A 23,349-nucleotide genomic window follows, 5' to 3' on the forward strand; every position below is an offset into this window, starting at 1 on the left:
CCGGGCCTGCTTCTGCTGCCGGCCCACATGGCATGTTATTTTACTGGTGGGGAAGAGAGGGGGGTGATGAACTCTCTGCAGCCCTCCGTTCCCTGCCACAAAAACAGCACGTGGGCTGGCAGCAGTCACGGCAAGCAAGGGGAGGAGGGGTGATGAGCAGGGGAGTGTCTCTGCCATGGCGGGCGACCATGGCAAAGGTGGTGGCGGGGGGCGAGTGAGCAGAGTGCCGCGGCGACAGGTGGGAACGAGTAGGGCGCGGTGGCTGGGGGCACTGGTAGGCCCACCTGCCTAGGGTTTATCCACCTTGGAGATGGCAGTGGTGTGCTCGCAACAGCCCTCCATTCCATGCTACAAAAACAGCGCACGGGTTGGCAGCAGTCACGACGAGCGGGGAGGAAGGGCAGCGAGTGTAGGAGTGCCATGGCGGCAGCGGGTGAGCAGAGTGCAGTGGTGAGTGTGGCTGCCAGGGGTTGGATGGGGTGGTAGAGAAGTGCCATGGCAGCAGCGGGCGAGCAGAGTGCAGTGGCGAGTGTGGCTGCCAGGGGTTGGATGGGGTGGTAGAGCAAACGGAGCACGATGGCTGTGGGTGGGGGTGAGCAGAGCATGACTGGGTGGCACGGGAGGGGGGGGGTTGTCGCCTGCCTAGGGCCTATTCACCCTAGAGCCACTCCTGGCAGAAGCAGCTCCCAGTCCCCCCACTACTTAAAGGGCCCGTGGATCAGCTGTTTCGCAGACCCTTAACTCTTGTGGGTGCCTGCTTCTGCTGCTGGCCTGTGCGTTATTTTACTGGTGGGGAAGAGAGGATGGTGCCGCAGCCCTCCATTCCCTGCCACTAAAATACTGCATGGGCTAGCAGCAGTCACAACGGGGGGGGGGGGGGGGGGGGGGAGGAGGTGCTACAGCTGGGGGCCGCCCGCCTAAGGTCTATTCGCCCTGGAGCCACTTCTGGCAGCAGCAGCAGCCCCCAGCCCCCTTGCTACTTAAAGGGCCCATGGATTCAGCTGTATCACGGGCTCTTAACTCCTTCAGAGGCCTGCTTCTGCTGCCGGCTCACACGATATTTCACTGTTGGGGAAGAGAGGGCTTTGGTGAGCTCACCGCAGCCCTCTGTTCTCTGCCGCTAAAACAGTCTGTGGTCTGGCAGCAGAAGCAGTCCCCAGCCCCAAGCTTAAAACATCTGATCCACAGGCCCTTTTACTCACCTGGGGGCTGCTTCTGCCCCAGCCCGGAAGCAAGTTGGTTGGGGGGGGGGGAGGGAGGGAGGGAGGGGAGGATAGTGGCAAGAGAGAGAGGCAGGCAGGGAGGGAGCCACTAGAAGGAAGGTCGTTTGAGGCACTGGGCGGGGCATCAGTGCTCCCCCCCCCAATGCAAATCCCCCCCCCCTTCCAAATTCTGGCTAAGGCCCTGAGGGAGGGGATAGTGACAGATTTATTAGCATTTCCTATTTCCTCTCAGCTGACCTTTTGTGCTCGTCGGCTACCGTAGGTATGATACCGGGAAAGCCAAAGAGAGGGCCATCCAGAAGAGAAGAGACGGGAAGAGGAAAACAATCCAGCTTAGCCGCTCTAGGCAGTTCAGAGGGAAAACTCAGTGACCCGCAAAGGCGCAAGAGGACAGTAAAACCCGGATGAAGCCATTCCCCTGGCGCTCTCCTGCCTTCTCGGAGTCCGGAGCGATCGGGACTCGGGCGGTCATGCTGGCTAGATTGGCTCCTCCCTCAGGAGAAGCGCCTCAGGTCGGTCAGGGAGGAGGAAGGGGGTGGGAGTGGATGGGGAGGACGAGGAGTCTCTGGGGGGAGTGGGTGGTTAGGAGAGGAGTTTACTTGGCAAGTAATAATAGAAAAAAGACCTCAAGGTTCCTGCCACGGTTTCCCTGCCTTTAGCACGTGGAACGGGTTACTCTTTTGCATGCTGGGGAAAAACTTTCCCTGTCGAATTTCTGCCTGTCATACAGCTATTGAAGATTTTTGTCTTAACATGGGTGGTCCCCCCCCCCCTTCTTCATCAGTGGGTATGCTCGAACAAACACTCGAAAACCACGAAGCCTGACCTTCAAGTTCAGTTTGAAACTCCACTTTATAAAAAAGAATCAAACGTCACTGAAGCCCCTCCCTGCATAGATTCTTGAAAGCAGAGGTAAATCGCAACAAACGGAAAGCACACAAACGACTGTTGGTAGGAGGAATAGAATAGCCCTATCTGAAGTGACCATAGCAAGCAGTGTAGTTGGAAGGCTGTTGATTTAAATTTTAAAGATATCTCCCTCTGTGGAATGTCAGAGGAAGATGTTGAACTCCCCCCCCCCCCGGGCTGTTTTAAGATGGTCGCTTTCTCTTTCACACCCAGTCTGTTTTGGAAGTTCCATCACTTTACTGCCATTGGAGGGGAACAAAGCAGGAGTCAAGGAGCACCTTTAAGACCAACAAAGTTTTATTCAGAACGTAAGCTTTCGTGTAGTAAAAGCACACTTCTTCAGACGAGGGGATAAGGTACAGTGGGCTGAAATGCATGTAGTTGTGGGCTAAGAGTGCAAATTGATATAAAGCTTGGATCACATGGCAAAACAGTGTAACAAATTAGAGGGCCATTTGGTCTGGATAGCCATAAAAGATGTTGCTGCAAGTCTAGGTAAAACAAAAGGACATGTATTTCCTTGTTCTTGTCCACCTAATCACTTTCACACGTTTGTAGCATGGTATAGAACTGGGGTTTATCATGAAGTTAAGACTCTGGCTGCCCCCATGTTATTCCATGACCCATGATTCCTGTGATATCTAAATAATACACTTTTTAAAAGTGATATCAGAGGATGCTGTGTTAGTAATCAAAACCCAGGTTATTTAGGCTTAAAATAATTCATAACAAATATATGTTTGTATTAGTGATGGGGAATTATTCCAAATCTGTAGCCCCACATGTCTCATGTTTTAGGCATGCTGGTTGGTTTTGGGATGATTTGCCATGCATTTGAGCCATCACAGATTTTTTTAAAATCCCATTTTCACACCTCTAACATAAATTAGTGTTGTTGACTGTATTTCTACCATTTACTGCCAAAAGTCTGTCGAAAGTACCATAACTATTATGATACCTCCTTTAGTTAAGGCAGTGAGTAATAGTGCCATCCTAAAAAGAATTAGCCTCTTCTAAGCCCATTGACTCTGTAAATCTGTTTAAGATGTCATTAAAAGGCCCAATCGTAATAGATGAAATGTATTTGTTTAAGAAACTCAAGAACACAGTTTTAAAAACTGGAGAAGAACAATCAGTATTATATTTGTTTATTTGAGGGAAAACCATAGTTACCCACAGATTATGTTTGTTTTCATTAAAGAGAAAACGGGGTGGGAGGGGATTGTAAAGTTTCAGTGAACAGAGTATGGGTTGCTTTGTACTTTACAATGGGCATGTGCATCTGTGGCTCTTGAGAATGGTGCCTCCATGCTTAAATTCTCAGTAAAATTTAGAAAACGGTGGCCTGCTTATTTTCTAGTTGCCACTGCTGTATATTTTGCAGAGAGAAGTTATACTTCCAGTGTGCACACCATTGTCAGTTGAGATGATGAGTATGTAGCTTTTTACTTGGTCATTCATAACAGTACAAAATATTGAAGTGGTCCTTATTAAGTTGTACTAACTATGAAAGAAGGTGCAATTGAAACCACTAAGTTTGAATCAGGAGTTAACTATCTAATACTTGGGATATTAACTTTGAAATAAGTTCCTTTTTAACAGCCTTACTCCCACATAAGGATCTATTGGATAAGATTGTACTCTGAATCTGAAGGTCCATAATGACACCACTAAAACTTAACTCTCATCTTATGCCTTTAAATATTTTTGTGGTTAATATAAATGATTTGAAGATATTTGGACACACACATAGGAGGATGTTTGTTCAACTGTAAAAAAATTGTAGTTCCTGTTCATCATTCTGTTCCTGTGAAGAATCCATGATGTTTTCAAGAGGTTTTTTTTTCTTCTGTCTTTTTTTAGTAAGCAAAAAGGTACAGTCCATTTTCCTCTGAAGTTTATCACTGGACAGGATTACATTGCTTGTGGTGTGGTAATTGTTGTTACCACATCAACATTTTATTGAGCGTGTTACTACATATTATATGGCCTTTTTGCATAGAACCATTTCAGAGGATCACTGACCACATGGTCAGCTCCTTTGTTGTTAAATCTGAATTTTATTTTTTTGTGGCAAACAACTCTACTGCAGGCCTTGACTGTATTTGGGAGTGCCTCAGCAAACATTCAAAAAGTGACTAGAACAATGGCACAAGCATCTACAATCTGCACCTCTGGGGGAGTTCTCACACAATCCATTTCTTTCCAGCAGACAGTCATCCAGGCTAGGAAAAATAAGTCTGAACATGCATTTATTGGTCTTGTGAATGGGTCCTCAACTTTTTCTCCTTGTCCCTTAAATTAGAGTTGTCGTGGAATTTTGCCTGAAGCAAAATTTAAGAGAAATTTGGAAAGTCCTGCTCAGGTGAACATTGGTAGGAATTTTGTGAGATTAAAAAAAATTCAGAATAGCTAATAAAATGTTGGGTGAGGACAAGGATAGGAAGAAAATTTGTAAACTTTATTTCCTTTTATAATCTTGTTCAAAATATTCCCCACCCACCCCCTGCATGCAGTATAACACAGTCGTTTGATTAAAAAAAATGCTTTGGTGCATACTATTTGTCCTGGTGTTGAGTGGGACTTCGCAGAAGTCAGTGGACATAGAGAATGAGATCTGGAGTTTCCAGGTCACTGTAATTTCTATGATGCATCATTAAAAAGTCCGGATGATACTGAAGAGTTAAGCCTTTCTCTGTGCATGTGGGTGTGTCTGTATAAAATTTCTTAGAAGGAATATATCAGGCCTCTTAAATGTAGTAACATATGCAATAAAGGAAATATCCGTTTGAAATCACATATTCAAAGCATGCCCACTGCACAGTGCTCAGACTTGATACAAGCAAAATTGTTGTAAGGAAATTAATGCTACATTAGCAAGCACATTTTAATTTCCTTTCAAAGCCCATGGTACCTCCCTTAAATTATTTCCTTAGATAAAGATATGAGTGAGCTGTAAAGTGCACAGTGTAAGACTGTCTGTACATAATCCCAGTTATCCATATTAAAATATATAATAAAATAAAAAATTGAGCACATCATTCTGTCCTTTTGTCAGTCATGGAGACAGTAATTTTGTTTGAAGTGTTAAATAAAAATGGTATTAAGCCGCTTATATTATTTTCTTACCATTGACATCACCTTCCCAAAATTATTTTCATTTTTTGTGTTAGTGCTATAGAATATTAGTGCTATAGAATGCATAAAAACTCAGTCTTATAATTGTGCCACTGAATGAGAGTAGATATTAGTAGGTAACAAATTTCATGGCAGTTATGTAATCCAGATCTGTACTTGGCATCTGATGCTCACACAATTCATTCCAAACACATAATTCATGCCTCATTCACATAAACATTGAGGAAAGGACTGTATGTGCAGAGCTGTCCCCCAGCACTGAAGAGGTCTCTGCTTATGAGGGAGTTCATGTTCTCATTAGACCCTCTAGACCAGAGGTGGCCAAACTGTGGCTCAGGGGCCACATGTGGCTCTTTCACACATATTGTTTGGCTCTCAAAGCCCCCACTGCCCTGTCAGCCGGCTTGGAGAAGGCATCTGTCTCTTTAAATCACTTTGCCAAGCCAGCCAGCTGCTTGGAAAATGCATTTAAAGTTAAAGTTGCTTTCTTTCCACCCACCCTCCCTCAAATCTGATGATCATGTCTCACAGCTCTCAAACATCTGACGTTTATTCTATGTGGCTCTTGTTAAGCAAATTTGGCCACCACCTACTCTAGTGAGAAGCTAATGGAGGGTGGTGGGGAGGTGTTCCTGATTCCCTCTGCTTTGACATTCTTTTATTGACAAATTCCTACAGTCAGGAATGGATGGTGACTCACATTTATTGAAATTGCTACATTTATGGAACTAGGAGCCTTAACCCACCACCTTCAGATTCCATAAAAGCACAGTTTTACCATGGATTTTAAGTTGAATATTTTGTCTGCTGAATGCTGATTTTTGTTTTCCTTAGTCCTCAGTACAGTGTATTGCTTTGATCTATGTGCATTTTCTCTACAGAAGCTCAGACTTAACTTTAGTGCACTTGGTTCTCAACCTTGAAAATTTCTATGAGAAATGTATTTATGATATGCAGTGCTCCTAGAGTGTATACATGAGGCAAGACTCCGAAGCTACTATAGAATCAGTTGAGGTATGCTCAGAGGTCTTCCAAGTGTATGTCATAATGGTTCATTTGGAAACTTCTCCATATGCTTCAGTGAAAGTGCTTCCAGATCTCCAGCTCTGTTGCATATGCTGTGTTCTAAAAACTCATGTACATGTTTACAGGGGTACAATCTGTTACCAGGCATTTGCTTTAAAAAAAAAGCAATTTAAATCTGTATTCTAAAGAATCAAGAAAATAGTGTTTTTCTGATTTATGTACTTGCTGAACTAGGATGCATGGCCATTGGTGGTGGTTCTACTAATGGTGGAGCTTTCTTGTGAGACAGGAAGCTTTCTTCTGTCAGAAGACTCCACCTTGAGCAGAACATAACTTGGGATCCAGCTCCATGTTGATTGGCACTGATTATGCTCTTAAATAGCCTCATTCCCAAACTTCTGTTCATGGAGCTAACTTGCCTTTAGCACTAAGCAGTTAATCCGCTGAGTCACAATCAGAGTGTACAGTTGTTACATTAATATATGGTTTAGCCCTCTTTACACATGGAAGCAAGATTGCTGTGAGAGTCTGCTATGTTAGGGTTGGGTGAGGTTCACAAATCCCTCAGAGACTAGAGAATAGAAGGGGTTAACAGCACCCTTGGTCTTCATCTTCCCTTTCTACTGCCCTCCACTGTAGCTGGTTAACTGATAGGAGGGCTGGGATGTGTTTCCAGGCCTCAGTCCCTGGATCTTATGGTGGGAGAGACTCCCTGGTATGCCCATCCCTTCCTACTTTGCTGAGGGTTGCCACATCCTCATGAGTTGATTGGCAGGAACTGTTGCCAGTTAGATGTGACTGGGCCAGCCAGCCTCCAGCCTCACCCTCAACCTCCCTTAAATAGCTGCCCAACCTCCTCACAGCCACTGGTGCCAGTACATTAATGCTCAGGTGTGCCTTGCACAGCAGCTGTTCTTCCCTCACCCAACACTGCTGTATTGGGTGTGGCCTCTTGGACAGGCCCAGCTTTCTGGAAGGCAAACTGCCATTCTGTGTCTGCTAGCGGTGGAGGACCTGTATGCTCCAGCTGGCCGGCCCTCTTAGGTTATAGGGGGGCATAATTGAAACCAAGCACTGACTAGCCCATCATTGTGCAGAGTGAAGTGTTCAGAATTGTCCAGAAGCAAGACTGGTAATTTCTAGGCAAAAGGTATTCCTTCCTGAGATGGAAAGTAAGTGTCTGTGTAATGTGACTGATAGAATCATGTGTATTTGTTATTACAGCAAATAATGAATATAACACTTGGCTGCTTATATCATTTGTAATTCTTTTATTTTGTCAGATTTTTTCCATGGATTTTCCTCTTTTGTAAATAGAAAAGAAGGTTCAATTTACTGTTCTTGATAGAGAGTCATGAATTGCATTTTGGAATAAGTGTAGAAGTTAATGTATGTATTTAATTCAGACTGATTTTTGAAATACTGAATTTTTTTGCAATTTTTTTCTGTCTAAACAATTTTTTTTTATTGAGGGGAAGCTAAATGGGGAAACAGAAAACTGCCAGATAATGGAAGATCTGGAGGGGAAATGTGGAGAAAAAATGTGAACTAAGATTGTATTTTAATTATATTTAATACTTTATTTATTTGTGTGCCTAGAATTTTTGGAAAAGCAGTTAGCAGTGAACTTTGGCGAAACAGGCTTAACATGCCTATAATTATCTGTGGCAATAAGAAGAAAACAATTATCTTTAAAGTGACTTCTAATCATCCTTTGAAACCCAAAGCGGAATATTTAGTAGCAAAAAGCACATTATTAAGTCTAAATAAACATGTCCATTTGAAAGGGCTGAGCCAAAAACAGCATTCCATTAAAAAAACCTACAGTCCAGACTGCGTCAGCATTAGACACAAAGCTGATGTGGCTTCAAATGTCTGTGCAGTGGTTTACCTTACTTTTGTGAGTGATCACATGAGCAAGTTTGGCATGTGTAAAAAGGCCTTGTAGCTTGGTGGCAATATTTTATTCAAAAAATGAGGCATGGACATAGTTTCAGCAGTAAATACTGTGGTGGAATGACACCCACAGAGGTGATAGCAAATTATAACTTTGGAAACGCTAACTTAACCTAGACTTCCCAACTGCAGTGACTGCAGACCAGGTTTCTCTGGTCACTTTTTAGGAAACAGAAACCTAGAGCGGGAAGGGACCTTAAGAGTCATCTAGTCCAACACCCTGCACAATGCAGGAAAATCACAAGTGCTTCCCCCCCCCCCTCATTCCCCCAGTGACCCCTGCTCTATGCCTAAAGGCAAAACACCTCCAGGATCCCTGGCCAATCTGGCCTGGAAGAAAATTTCTTCCCAAAGTGGCAATCAGTATTTCCCTGGGCATGTAAGAAAGAGCCAGAAGAGCAGAGCACTAACTTACCCTTTCCTGCCCTCCCTCATGATCTTCCTACGTTCAGAGAATCAGCATTGCTGTCAGGTAGCCACCTAGTCTCTGCTTAAAAATCTCCACTGAGGAGCCTCTCTTAACTGTCAGGAGACTTGCAACTGGTTTGTTAGTGGTGAATAATGAACAAGACGATAGGCAGAAAGTCAATCAATTAGTTCTTGAATTTTGGCGACAGGAAACCAGAACTTTCTGTCAGGTGGAGGCAGCATCTGATGTGCATGCAAAAATGAAGGTATTCTTTTGTTAAGGTATTGTTTTTTTGGAATGTAAGGAATTTCAAGGCAGCAATGCTTCAGAGATGGGGTGGGCAGGCTGTGTTTCTTGCTATTCTAGGCTTCCCAACCCTCCCGCCCTGGCGGGGGACCCCCGGGTTTAAACCCTCTTTCCCCGCTGTCCCAAAAAACGGAAGCGGGGGGAGGGAAGGGAGGAACGGCGCAAAGGCCACGAGTCCGGGTTCTTCGGAGGCTGCTGAGCCCGAGTCTGGGAGGAGCAGCAGCAAGTTGAAGGCGAGAAGAGGCGGCAGTGCGCAGCGGCGGCCTGCTCCGCTCCCCTCCCCTCTGAGGTCAATCAGAGAAGGGGAGGGGGCAGGCCAGGACTCGGAATCACTCGCGGCGGCGGCAGTGCGCAGCGGCCTGCTCCACTCCCCTCCCCTCTGAGGTCAATCAGAGAAGGGGAGGGGGCAAGCCAGGACTCGCGGCAGCAACAGCGGGCAGCGGCGGCCTGTTCCGCTTCCTCCAGTCCTCTCTGAGGTGAGATCCATCACTTCAGAGAAGGGGAGGGGGCAGGCCAGGACTCGCGGCAGCAACAGCGGGTGGTGGTGGCCTGTTCCGCTCCCTCCAGTCCTCTCTGAGGTAAGGTCCATCACTTCAGAGAAGGGAAGGGGGCAGGCCAGGACTCGCGGCAGCAACAGCGGGCAGCGGCGGCCTGTTCCGCTCCCTCCAGTCCTCTCTGAGGTAAGGTCCATCACTTCAGAGAAGGGGAGGGGGCAGGCCAGGACTCGCGGCAGCAGCGGCGGCGGCAGCCTGTTCCGCTCCCTCCAGTCCTCTCTGAGGTGAGGTCCATCACTTCAGAGAAGGGGAGGGGGCAGGCCAGGACTCGCGGCAGCAACAGCGGGCAGCGGCAACGGCCTGTTCCGCTCCCTCCAGGCACAGGCACTCAACAGGCACAGCAGCCTCCACCGGCTGGAAGAAGCACTGCACCGAGCCTGGGGGCGTTGCCCCGAAAGACAGTAACTAGGAAGCAGGTCGGGAAAAGACTACAACTCCCGCCCTTGTTTACAGGGTCGATCTTTATCCTGCCCTTCCTCCGAAGAGGTGGGGGCGTTGTGCAGAGTTCTCTCCAGTAGAATATGCAAGCAACTACCGCAGGAGCGAGGTGATGCAGAGAGAGGTGGGTTGGACGGAAACATTTTTTATACCACCCATCCTCCAATAAGTTGTACACCAATCTTTCCTTAGCTGTTTTATCCCCTTCTTTTTTTTAACCTCTGTTGAGACTAGGGTTGCCAATCCCCAGGGTCGTCAGAAAGCAGGGGGAGGGGAGGGAAATGTCTGCTGGGAACTCTATTATTCCCTAGGGAGATTTATTCCCATAGAAAATAATAGAGGATTGATCCGCTGGTATCTGGGGCTCTGGGGGCTGTTTTTTGGGGTAGATGCACCAAATTTTCAGTATAGCATCTAGTGCCTCTCCCCAAAATACCCCCCAAGTTTCAAAAAGATTGGACCAGGGAGTCCAATTCTATGAGCCCCAAAAGAAGGTGCCCTTATCCTTCATTATTTCCTATGGAAGGAAGGAATTGAAAAGGTGTGCCGTCCCTTTAAATGTGATGGCCAGAACTCCCTTCAGAGTTCAATTATGCTTGTCACAGCCTTGATCTTGGCTCCACCCCTAAAGTCTTCTGGCTCCACCCCCAAAGTCCCCAGATATTTCTTGAATTGGACTTGGCAACCCTATGCTATTCTCCCAAATAGGGAGAGGTGATCTGGCCTATCTGAAACAGGCTTCTTCTAGCTAAATCCTACCAAACCCCGCCCCAACTCTTACATTTTATAATTTATGACTGATAAGAATAATATGTGTATCTCTTGAAAACATTATAGGAAGCTATGCTTTAGACCTAGGGAGGGAGGATTGTGTTAACATTTCCTTTGGAATTTTTTTTTTAATTTGATTTTTAGCCCACCCTTCCGGTAGGACAGGTTCTACCTTGCTTGGTGGTGGTGGTTGGGTGTTTTTTCCACTCACCAATGGTAGAATAGAAATACTTACAGAATTTGTGTCATCCTTCATGCTGTATTTAATAATAGGATTTTTGTACATGCTAAATTAAGAATGTACAATAGGTGAATGTTTAAGTTTCGATACCAAGATGCAAACCCCATCTTAGCAGTGGAAGCTATGAGTAATGTTGGTCAAGGCAGTCTTTCCCTGACTTGGTTTCCTATCTACAAAAGGCAGGGCAGACTTTTGAAAATCATTGCAAATAAAGAAAGTAAAGTTTCTTGGTCATGATCCAGTTGCCTGCTGCATCTTCCTTCAGATTTACTACTCCATAAGCAGAAGTAATCCTGCCACTGAGTTACTTCTTTTGTAGAAGTGGTAAGTAGTTATTACCAGAAGGCTGCATATGTCTAATGGAAAAGGTTTTTGTTTCTGTTACAAAAAAAGAGCCCTACTTGGTCTGACAGAAGGTCAATTGCGTCCAGCATCCCATTTCTGACAGCTGCCAACTAGATGGCCCTAGAAAACCTGCAAAAACTTCCCTTTGTTGCTGATCTTAGTAACTTTTGTTCAGAGAAATACTGCCATCAAACATGGCAATTTCCATTTAGCCATCATGGCTAATTGCCATTGATGAGTGTCATCTTTGTATTGTCTAATGCTCTTTTAAAGTAATCTAAACTAGTGATCATCACCACAACTTGTGGCATTGAATTCCTAAGTTAATCATCCATTTTGTGAAGTATTTTATTTTGTCAGTACTGAATCTACTGCCCTACCCATTGAATTCCCCTGAGTTCTAATAAAAGAACTGTAATGTATCACTGTAGTTATCTTTTTTCTTAATTGAAAAATTCCATACCATTTAGATCTTCCTTTTAGGGAAAGCATTTCAGTCTGTTTATCATTATTATTATCCTTTTCTAAACCTTCCTATATCTACAGTATCCCTCTTAACAAGGGATGACCAGAGCTGCACATAGTATTCTAACTGTGACTTCATGATTGATCCACACAAGAACATTAAGATACTGGCCATTTGATTTTTCAGTTTCTTTCCTGATAATCCCTAATACAGAAGGTGTCTTTCCCCCATCTGTAAGTACATTGATTTTACATGGAAATTGTTGTAAAATAGATGTATTAAGCATATAGAAGTGCAAGTCCTATTGAAAAAGAATGAGCAAAGTGGCTGCAAAGGAATATCTTTGCTTTTCAACCACTGAGACTCTTTAACAAGCATGTGGATAAGTATGATCTGGTCAACATATTGGATCCGGTTTTATTATATATTATAGAAACTTTTGAGTAGCAATAGTGTGCAGTGTTTATTAGGACCAACTGAAAGTTGTAAAATAGGTAAGTTGGCTTTCAAGCTTTAGAGAATTCTTTCACAAATTAACAAATTAGATGCTGTTTAAAAAAAAAAATCAAGAAGAGATTGCTCCCCAATATAGAAAGGTGCTCGACATCAATCTACACCATCTCCTTTAAGGGCTAAAAAGTGTTATAATAAAAACTAAAAGGGAGCTCATCAAATTCACACACAGACCCATGTCAAGATAACACTTCCCATGCCTACATCATTTTGCTGACATTTATTATATTTTCTTTTTTACCACAGTGAAGAACTTCAAATAAATGAGTAAATCACTAACCTGAAAGAGTATGTGATTTAGGGAAAATGAGTACTTCAGTAGAAGTTGTGCAGTTCCCCCTCCACCCCAATTAATTGCAGTGCTCACGTATTCTAAAATCCATCCTTAACCTCTCTTTTTCCACTTGTAAAATGCAGATGATGCTTAAATGCCTCACAGGAATGGCATGAAAATAATCAGTTAATATTTTCAGGGATTCCGTGGAAAGTTTTATAAATGTTAAGTATTATTAACTATGCAGAGTGGTTAGAGAACCTAAGTCTATATTATTCTTTCAAACAGTAGCAAGCACTTAATTGAAGAGTATAGAAATTCAGATTGTAATATGAAATTAATCTTTTCTAAGGTTATTTAAGCTAATGGCATAGTAATGACAAACTAATTTTACAGTGATTAAGAGATAATATACTCAAAGCTTCCAGTGAGGCTTTTGTTGAGGTAACTTGTACCTATCTTTGATGAGTGTGAGAGTATAAAAATATATTCTCAAGTACAGGTCTCTAAAGAGATTCGCTATTGTGGTTTGGGTTGAAAGCCCATAGATCTGAAGCAGCCTGCAGAAAGCCAATGTGGTCCTATAAAAAAAAAAATCCATTGTATCTGCTTTGTCTGTAGTTTTCGTACTTGCTTTCTGCTTGGCAACTGAATTCTGTGCTTCCTGAATTCCAGTGCTTCCTGTGTGCGTGCTGGACATAGGTGATGCTTGCCATTTTTTAAACAGTGCGTACAGTGAAGATTAGTGCTTCCTTTGAAAACTATAGTTGTTAAAAAATACCTGGAATTAAGTATGAAGAGAAAGTACTTGGAAGAAGAGGAAGAGGAGTAGCAGTTGGATTTACACCCTGCTCTTCACTTGGAGTCTCAGAGCAGTTTACAATCTCCTTCCCTTCCTCTCCCCACAACAGACACCCTGTGAGGTAGGTGGGGCTGAAAGAGCTGTTCGAGAACTGTGAGGTAGGTGGGGCTGAGAGACACCCTGTGAGGTAGGTGGGGCTGAAAGAGCTGTTCGGGAACTGCTCTTGAGGGAAAAGCTCTGCTAGAACTGTGACTGGCCTAATGTCACCCATCTGGCTGCCTGTGGAGGAGTAGGGAATCTAACCCTGTTCTTCAGATTAGAGGCTGTCACTTTGAACCACTATACCGAAGCAGTCAAGCTCGCTATTACCTTCGAACCTCAATATGTGGCCATTTTTTTAAAAAAAAATGATGAGTTGATTTAATTCAGTTTCATAACCTATTTTCTACACACTGTACGAGTGGTTCCCTTTTTGAAATTCAGTTGGTGTTAGTGTTCCTTACTAACATTACTAACAGTTGGTGTTAGTGTTCCTTACTAAGCCGCCCTGAGCCACTTGTGGGAAGGGCGGGATATAAATCCCAAATAAATAAATAAATAAATAACATGACATGACATGGGACAATGCCTCAGCTTGCATATATGCCCACCATAAGATTAGCCAAGAATCTTTCTGTACAACATCAGTAGTAATAATAATCATTAACATAATGTTTTCCAAGTGTTCAAAGTGCTTCACATATATGATAATCTTGCAGTAATCCTTGTTACCTTGTTATTGGATATACAGTAGCTCAGTGGTTTTCACAACAGCCCTCAATGGAAGCCAATGTAGCGTCACTATTTCCAATGCAAATAGGGGCTTGAGGCTGAGGTTTGCATACAGCCACCTAGTGAATTTGAGCAGAGAATTTTCCAGCTGTTAACCATAATAGTATGCCTGCTGTCAAACATGGCAAAGTCCAGCAGATGTTTTATTACTGGACACAGATCACTCTGTTTTTCAGGCTTTTCAGAGGCCAGCAAAAAGTAAAACCAGAAGGCAATGAATTACTACCTTTCAGGATCTTGAAAGATCCTCAGTTATTTTTGTTATCTGTTCTTAGCAGACCATCTTCCCAAACTCTTTGATCCTGGTGGGCAGTATCACAAGGTTAGAAAATGGAAAGGTGCTGAGCCTGCCCAGGTTCAAATCTGTCATCTAAACCAACTACACCCCAAGGCCTGGTGTCCAGCTCCAAAAAGAGGCTTCTGTAAGAGGATATGTTCCAGAAGGAATGAGGACATTGATTGGCACTTGGGAATAGAGGTGTAAAACTGTGCTACTATCTGAACATGGAATGCAGTTTACTCTGTTGACCAACTGATTACTGGCTGCATATTACACCCCCACCTATTGAGATAAATGGCCTTAGAAATTAAGACAGGTAGATAATACAAATTTTAGATCCATTGTAATGTTATTTACGGAGAGAGATTCACTAATAAGATGCTACATGCACTGTGAATGCAATTAAGAGATTTCAGTAGTCAAACTATTATAATAGGGGTTTTAGCCCATTATTTTCTTTCAGGTTAAGCTTTGGCTCCTGAAGATATTCAAGGCCAGCCTACATCAGAGTGTGTGACCCTCCATTATGAAAATGTCGTTTGTTTTCAGCTAATTATGCTAAAAAAAAGTGGGAGTATGATGGCAGTGACATTGGATTGGCATAAATTAGTTTAATACAGCAGAATAGCTAGCGGAAAAATGACACCCTAGAGATTACTTGAACTCATACATTTCTGCTGCCAAAGTTTACAGGCCTGTAAATTTAAATGTAGAATTTTTGTAGGCAGAATGCATTGACAAATATGCCTAATGGTAATACATCTAGTTCTGAGCCTCAGAACAGGTCAATAATAATGCTTATATTGATAGCAGCAGTGTCGGAGATGTTATTTGGTATTAAAGCTAAAATCCATGTTATCCCGTTAATCATAATTACATTAATATTGACAGGCCCTTGACAATACCCACTTTACTATTGATAGATTTCTGTCAATAATACATTTCTAAATAAAATATATTCATTCATAATTTGTACAATATTCAGTAAGCAATGCTAAAATATATGAAGGAGAAATACCTATTTTATTGGTGATATACAGTAATTTGTTTTCTTATGGAACATGTTATACAGGAGGCACTCTTGATTTTAGTCAAATAAAAAATGGACAGTGTGTTGGCTTATTTAAAAGAACTATTAGATATATTGAAAAACCGATTTATAGTTTGTTTTCTGGGAAGAAAAGCAGTGTGATGTTACAATTAAATTCTGGTTGGAAACTTTTCATATAAACTCCAGATTTAGGCCTTTAAAAATGTTTTTAAAATAGTACAGTAATGTTTGTCCTGACTGTATTTTTTCCCCCTGTAAATTCTTTATTTGATTATTTCCTATGCTGAATGTTTCAGTGATTCTAGGTAAGGTGCTAGAGAAGTTTTCATGGAATTTTCCTTATTCCAGAATGCTGTATCTTTTTAGAAGATAATGAAAACTGGTGTGCCTTGCAGATCAATTAGGCAATTCCTAATTCAAAAGTAAGTCACTCTTCTCTCTCAACCCCAGGCTATAATATCACATTTCTCACTTTCCACTATATCATTTAAGCAACTGTAGACTAATCATTTTCAAGTGGTGTATCCTGGGAGCTTCTTCCAGTTTCCACATGGACTTATCTGCCAAGGAGCCTCTGCTTGTTGTAGATTTAGGATAGTCCTAGGGTTGCCAAGTCCAATTAAAGAAAAATCTGGGGACTTTGGGGGCGGAGCCAGGAGACTTTGGGGGTGGAGCCAGGAGACACTGGGGGTGGAGCCAGGAACAAGGGTGTGACAAGCATAATTGAACTCCAAGGGAGTTCTGGCCATCACATTTAAAGGGACAGCTCACCTTTTTAAATGCCTTTCTTCCATAGGAAATAATTAAGGATAGGGGCACCATCTTTTGGGGCTCATAGAATTGGACCCTCTGGTCCAATCGTTTTGAAACTTGGGGGGTATTTTGGGGAGAGGCACTAGATGCTATACTAAAAATCTGGTGCATCTACCTCAAAAAATAGCCCCCCCAGAGCCCCCAATACTCACGGATCAATTCCCTATTATTCCCTATGGGAATCATTCTCCATAGGGAATAATAGAGTGCCCAGTAGACATTTCCCTCCCCCCCCCCACGCTTTCTAAAGGGGGGGAGGGCCTCCATACGAGGGAATCCCCCTCCCTGCCCCCTCCCTCTCTCACACACACACACACACAAATACTTACTTGGTCTTCTTCCGGAGAACTGTGCCTGCTGTGAAAACGAAAGCAAAGAAGGGAGGGGCCGTTCTCCGAAGCCCTTCCTGTTTCCTCCTTCCTGCCCAGCCTTAAAGGGACAGGGATTTTACAAACTGCTCAGGAGCTCTATAGGTATGTTCTCCCCCCCTCCACCCCCCCACCCCCCCGGTTCTCAATTTTTGAAGACCGGGAGATTAAGCTGGGAACCCAGAAGTCTCCCGCTAAAGCGGGGGGATTGGGACCCCTAGATAGTCCTTGCACAGAGTGCTGATTAGGCCTCATTGCTGTTAACTAATGAACTGATGGAAACACCCCTACCCCCATGCATTCAGTACATTGTAACAAAACATTGGAGATCATGGGCAAGCTGTCAAGTAGTATATATGCCATTACTAAGAAACTTCCACGTTTTATAATATTTTATTTAGGATGTTTTTATGCTGCTTGTCCAGAGTTCTACTTAAGGTTCTACTCAAGTTCTGTTGTACATGGCTCAGAATCCCCATTATACAAGGAACCAAGGTATTGGAATTCAACTTTCAGGTTTCTCTGGGTCTACAGCAGCTCATCTATTCTCACCTGAATAATATTTTTGGTACACAGAGCCATGAAGATGTGCAGTTGCCTGTGTATGCATAGTAATACACAGAATTATTGCCTGTGCCTTCTTAAGGAGATGTCTTGGGGGTTTTGAGGATGGTTTTCTGTGTATTGTTTTCTGCCCACATTTTCCCTTTGCTATATTTTTTCATCTTTATATAAACCCAGTTTCAATCCTTGGGATTTATTTTGAGTGGTTTCTCCGAACATTGGCTGTATATCGAAAAATTAATCATACCAACAGAACTATATTCATATTTATAGCAGAAAGTAATAATACCGCCATAGGACGTATTAAGGGCTGCTGCTGTAATGTGAGACATGAGCTATGGGTGTAGTTGTTCACAGTCACTTTCAGAGCTGTTGACAGTTTTAACCATACTTAGCAACCTGTTTTCATTTCTGTTCTCTGAAGGGGGCTCTCTAAACCTGGCAAGTTTCATGTTTCTTCTGGGAAGTTCTAGAAAAGCTTTCTGCTTCTCTTGTGCTAATGAATTACAGTTCTTATCTTTAAGGGATCATTGTCTGCATTATGATTTGCAAGGATGCCATCACAGATACGTGTTGGTCAAACAACTATGGAATCACTGAGCCCTCTGCAACAGTTTTAATTTATTCCTTGTCTGAAAATGACAACTGAAATATGTGCCCTATGAAAGATTTGGATACTGAGTAACTTTTTGTGTGTGTAAGATATTTTTGATGCCTTGTACACATTCTGTTAATTTCATGCCCAACTGTAGTAGGAACTTAACATAGATAAAGGAATCTTAGTAAGGAGGATTTGGGTTCTTTGATAACTGGAGCAGGGGGGGGGATATAACACATTAGATAGTGTTACAGATGAATCTTCATGCCAGACTGTGTTGTGCAGCTGGTAGAAAAACCTTCCACCATTGAAAACAAATTAGGAAATACATTCATATATCACTGATGTGTAGATTTATTTACAAATGCTGGCTATGTGTGTTTGTGTAGAAAGAAAGAGAGATAGAAAGCCATCTCATTTTTTTGGTATTTCTTTGGAGAACTGTGTACTTGACTCAAATTGCCTATTTCCAACTAAGTAGTTGAGTGAGAAGTTTCAGGGACTGCTCTATGAAACAGATATTTATCGGGATCCATTTCAACCTGTCTTCAGGTTGGGGTTTGGTTGTAAGACTGCCCTGACTTTCACTGGCAGACAGACAGTCCTTCTAAGCTAACTGAGAAAATTGGGGGCAATGTTGTATTAAACTGTTGTTGGGTTTGGAGATGGGCCTGAATTTTTAGATGTTCTGGATTTATCAGCCACAAACTGGCTGATTGGGCTGATGCTACCTTTTGTTATATTTATTCATTTATACCTTGCCTTCCTCCCCAGTGGGGAAGCAAATCAACTTATATCATTTTTCCCTCCTGCATTTTAGCCTCACAACAACACTGTGAGATGGGTTGGGCCAAGTGTATGACTGGCCCATAGACATCAAGCAGGCTTCCATAGAGATTCAAACCAGAGTCTCCCAGGTCCTAATATGACATCCTAATCACCACACCATAGTAGTTTGCTAGTGACTTTTATATTATTTTTTATTTTACCTTGCCAGTGACTTTTATCACTGTCTTCACATCTAAATTGATGGAAGAGTAATAGGTTTGGAAATGCCAGAGTATCACCATACTCTCAGATGCTTAAATTAGTCTTCCAAGAACTGTATGCAGGAAGTCGGTTCTAGCTAGTCTAATGACTATTGGGCATGTATGGCACATACCAAACTTACTAAAAGTTTGGAAAACTTTAAAATTATTTTTAATAACTGGTGCTTTGCAGCATTCAAACCATGGTGTAAGCCTCTACTCCAGTGGTTTTCAGACACATTAAAGGATCAGGACAAGGTTGTCTGAAAGAGAGCTGGGCCACCTTTATAAATTGTGAATTGCGAATGCACAGTTCGGATTATCAATGGATCTATTCTGTAGCTTTGGTGAGTGGTAGAACCGAGCAGGGCTGGCTTAGTGAACAAAAAAATGCTCCGACATGCCACAGAGCCATCTATTCAGTGAGCAGAACTCTGTGGCAGGTAATGTGATTGAAAGGGATTCACTCAAGATAGATAAATTGAAGAACGACAGACAACCTCCTCATGGCTTCCTCCCCTCCCCCCAACTGCCAGCACCATTTGGCTATCACTTTCAAGGCAAAACAAAACTTCTGGATCTTTGTTTCAGTCAAATGAAGCTAGAATCCTTTACAGATAGAGAAAAACTGAACATTTCTCCTTACTAAACTGCCTAATAGCACTGTTGTTTGTACATTTATAGCACTTTAAAAATGCTTACATTTCTCTCATCCACATTCTTCCTTTTACACCATTTGATACAGTAAGTGCTCATCTGGCAAGGCTTTCTTCATTATCTCCTCCATATTTCTACTTAATATGTCCACCTGACACATTTAACGTCTATTAACCATCTTAACTGTGATATGATTCCTCTTGGGGTTTTTTTTTAAATCCTCTTAATTTTTGTATTTTATCACCTCTTCAGCAATAGGTAATTGCTGAAACTTTGCTCCTGAACAACTACGGATCTGAAATAGGCTTCTAAAGAATGTTGTCACTTTTTTCTGGCAAGTGACTAAATACCAGAGAGGACAGATAGTTCTGGAAAATATGTTCTGAAATAAAACTAGGATGGGTGTGTGTGTTCAGCTTATTATACTGCACTTGCTGAACACTTAATTGTCAGGCTTAATTGGTATCATTACCCATTATGAATTTCAATTAAAAAAACTAATATCAACAATAGAGGAAGCAAATTAAGAGTCAGTTTTGTTCTTTATGTGTGTGCCATATATGGAGACAGAGTGTCAGGGTGTTCAAGGCCTGAACCCCATGGGTCCTCAGAGCAGTAGTCAGAGGCGTCACTAGGGCAGGGCCAAGGGGGCCATTGGCCCCCCCCAGAGCATTCTCATTGGCCCCCTAGGGCTCTTTGAAGGCAGCAGGCGGCAAGCAATCACAGTCTTTATTGGCGGGAGACGCGGGGAGGCTCTTTCAAGGCAGTGGCGAAGCGAGAGAAGGCCGGGAGGGAAGAGGAAAGCGCAGCTCTCCGCAGGCAGGCATCAGAGGGCGAGCAGGCAAACCAGGGAAGGGAGGACGTTGCGAGCCAACCAGCGAGGGAAAGGAGGCTTTAGACGCGCGGGGCGCAGGAGGGAAGGGAAGGGGGCAGGCAGGCAGAGAGCGAGGGAGTCCCTCACGCAGGAGGAAAACAGGCGGCATCGGCCGCGCTCGCAGCAGCAAGAGGAGGAGCGGGTGAGGGGTAGCGCAGGAGCATTGCCGGCAGTGCGCATGAGCGCCAGTGCTGAAGACTCCGCACCGCAGGCGCTGCTGCTGGCGGCGGGGGAGGAGGGGGCAGGCGACGAGGACCCGAAGCGGGCTTCTTTCTCGCTGGTTCTCGCCAGGTGCGCTGAGCTCCCCCAGCCGCCGCTCTCGGCTAGCAACTGGTCTTGCACAAGCCCGCGCCGCCGCCAGCGCCTTGGGAGGGACGGACTGATGGAAGAAGTAGTTTGCAGGACGAGCAGCGCCTCTCCTCAAGTTTCGGGACGGTTACCGTCCCCAAATCTTTCGGCTTCTCCAGGCGAAGGCTTCCTTTGTTCGAACGCGAGGGATTTAGCACCTCTGGGCAGCGCACGAGGACTGCTGCTCTTCCCTCCGAGTCTGGCACACTTGGCCCCAGGGTGCAACCGACTTGGCCCCAGGGTGCAACCCACGCACTTGGCCCCAGGGTGCAACCCACCCCAGTGACGCCACTGGCAGTAGTACACAAGTAACAAGACTGTTTTTTTTATTATAAAATAATTTATAAAAGTTATAAGATTCAAGCAATTAAGAAAATGTATTAGATGGCCAATACATTAAACTAAAATAATGCAGGAAGAAAACAAGAAAGACTAGCTCAACTATCTAGTGCTTTTTAGAGTTTGCATTAGACGGAACAAACCTTAAGTTCCAAAATTGCAAGCCAAAACTCAGGAATTCTCTACATTGCTAGCAATTCAAGCAGGTCATATTTTAGGCCTTCAGTCCATCAGAATCTCAGCTAGTCTCCCCTTCTCTGGGCCTTGGCTGTATTATAGGTTTTGACCCAGCAACATCAAGTGACAATCACATCCAGTCAGAACACGCTCTCTTTAGAAGCCTCTCAAAGATTACCTCATCACCCCAGCTATCCTTTCCCCATCCTACAGGCGGCAGGTTCTTATGAGAAGCTAATCACGCCATCCTCATGTCTGGTCTTGAAAATGATAAAAACTTCACAGGCTGAAAAACTTAATTAGTGACACCTGCAGGTTGAACAAGGCCTGTTAATAGCTACACAAACCCTTGAGAGGAGGCCAGGGGTGCTTTTCCTCACTCAGAAAGATTAACTGACAGAGAGGGAGGCAGTTGCCAAAGCTGGGAGAGAAGGGGGAAAGACCAAAGTCCAGATCTCTGCTCAGAAATTTGGGGCAGTCTCTGTCCCTTTTAGTCCCAGTTCTCCTTAAATCATCTATTGCACTATTTTGTTGCTCAAACTAATACTAATTATTCTAAGGCATAAAAAGTGCAGTGGAGAATGCTAATAATAATGTTTCTTCGTTGCAGAAAGCAGTGTGTTGACAATGGCAGCCAGCGACAATAATGGCAAAAAAGTGACCCCTGCACTCCGAATAAGTCAGCTTGATGCCCTTGAACTAAACAGAGCCTTGGAGCAGCTAGTTTGGTCCCAGTTTACTCGATGTTTTCATGGATTTAAGCCTGGCCTGTTGGCTCGCTTTGAACCAGAGGTTAAGGGATTTCTTTGGCTTTTTTTGTGGAGATTCACCATCTATTCTAAGAACGCGACAGTGGGACAGGCTATTCTGAACATTCAGTACAAGAATGACTTATCCCAGAAGCAAAACTACCAGACGCTAAGCAAGCACCAGAAACTATGGTATCTTATTTGCATTGTTGGTGGTAGGTGGCTGGAAGAAAGGTGCTATGATTTGTTTAGCAATCGCCCATTGGAGTCTTTCCAGAAGACCAAGTATTTCATTAATTTAGCAGTTGGATTCCTCAAACTTTGTGAATTACTGAACTTCCTCATTTTTCTTCAGAAAGGAAAGTTTGCTACCCTCACTGAGCGTATTTTAGGAATCAGGTCTGTGTTCTGTCAGCCTCAGAGTATTCGTCAAATTGGATTTGAATACATGAACAGGGAACTCCTGTGGCATGGGTTTGCAGAATTTCTTATTTTTCTTTTGCCCCTTATTAACATGCAAAAACTCAAACTCAGTCTTTCTTCTTGGTCTCTAGCTGTTGCAGGATGTTCAAATAAGGAAAATTCTTTGGCAGCAGGTAGTAAGGAATGCTGTCTCTGTGGAGAATGGCCAACTATGCCTCATACCATTGGCTGTTCACATGTTTTTTGTTACTACTGCCTTAAAAGTAACTACTTATTTGATATGTATTTTACCTGTCCTAAATGTGGCATGGAAGTGCATGACCTGCAGCCATTAAAATACAAGATAGAAATGAAAGAGGTGTACACTTAGTAGCCTTTTTGAAGACCCCCCCCAAATTCATAACTACACTTTGTGAAATCTACTGAATAGTGATATTTAAATAAAGCATTGCCTCTTAATTTCGCCTTTTATAGTTTAACATAAAATATTTTAGCACTGTTTGTAAAAATGAGCAGTTTTTGTAAAGAAATGGTGATTGATTTTGTCCTATTTTATTTATACTCCCAGAACTAAAGGTCTGATAGCAATAACCCCTTTAAGGCATCTGATGTTACATTCACATGTGCTGCCACAAGTGCAGATATGTCTGGTGTAGTTTAACCCCTGGATGTAAAACAAATGGATTGTTTCAGTGAAGTACACTTTGCCACAAATTGGGGAGCTGCTTCACACAATTTGCTTCCTGGTTTAGTGCTGCTCCTTACATGGTGGCATTACAAACATCCGGTAAATATCAGAAAATCAGATTTACAGATTCCTTGTATCCAGTTTGCAAATTCCCCGATGGTGACATGACCCTGCAGTATCAGTGCCAGTT

At 43.2% G+C, this 23,349-nt stretch overlaps 1 protein-coding gene across 1 annotated transcript; it reads left to right on the forward strand.

The window, feature by feature from the left end:
• The first annotated feature begins 1,562 nt into the window (after window positions 1-1,562).
• PEX2 (peroxisomal biogenesis factor 2) lies at window positions 1,563-22,927 on the forward strand. The gene is made up of 2 exons (XM_060243608.1): window positions 1,563-1,735; window positions 21,910-22,927. The coding sequence occupies exon 2, from the start codon at window positions 21,927-21,929 to the stop codon at window positions 22,839-22,841; it is 915 nt and encodes a 304-aa protein (XP_060099591.1). The 5' UTR covers window positions 1,563-1,735; window positions 21,910-21,926; the 3' UTR covers window positions 22,842-22,927.
• The last annotated feature ends 422 nt before the right edge of the window (window positions 22,928-23,349 follow it).

Source organism: Heteronotia binoei, chromosome 7 (assembly GCF_032191835.1).
Source record: "Heteronotia binoei isolate CCM8104 ecotype False Entrance Well chromosome 7, APGP_CSIRO_Hbin_v1, whole genome shotgun sequence".
NCBI lineage: Eukaryota > Metazoa > Chordata > Lepidosauria > Squamata > Gekkonidae > Heteronotia > Heteronotia binoei.

Bases quoted from the DNA above. Each gene is read 5' to 3' on its own strand.
- PEX2 (XM_060243608.1), top strand. From the start codon at position 21,927: ATGGCAGCCAGCGACAATAATGGCAAAAAAGTGACCCCTGCACTCCGA.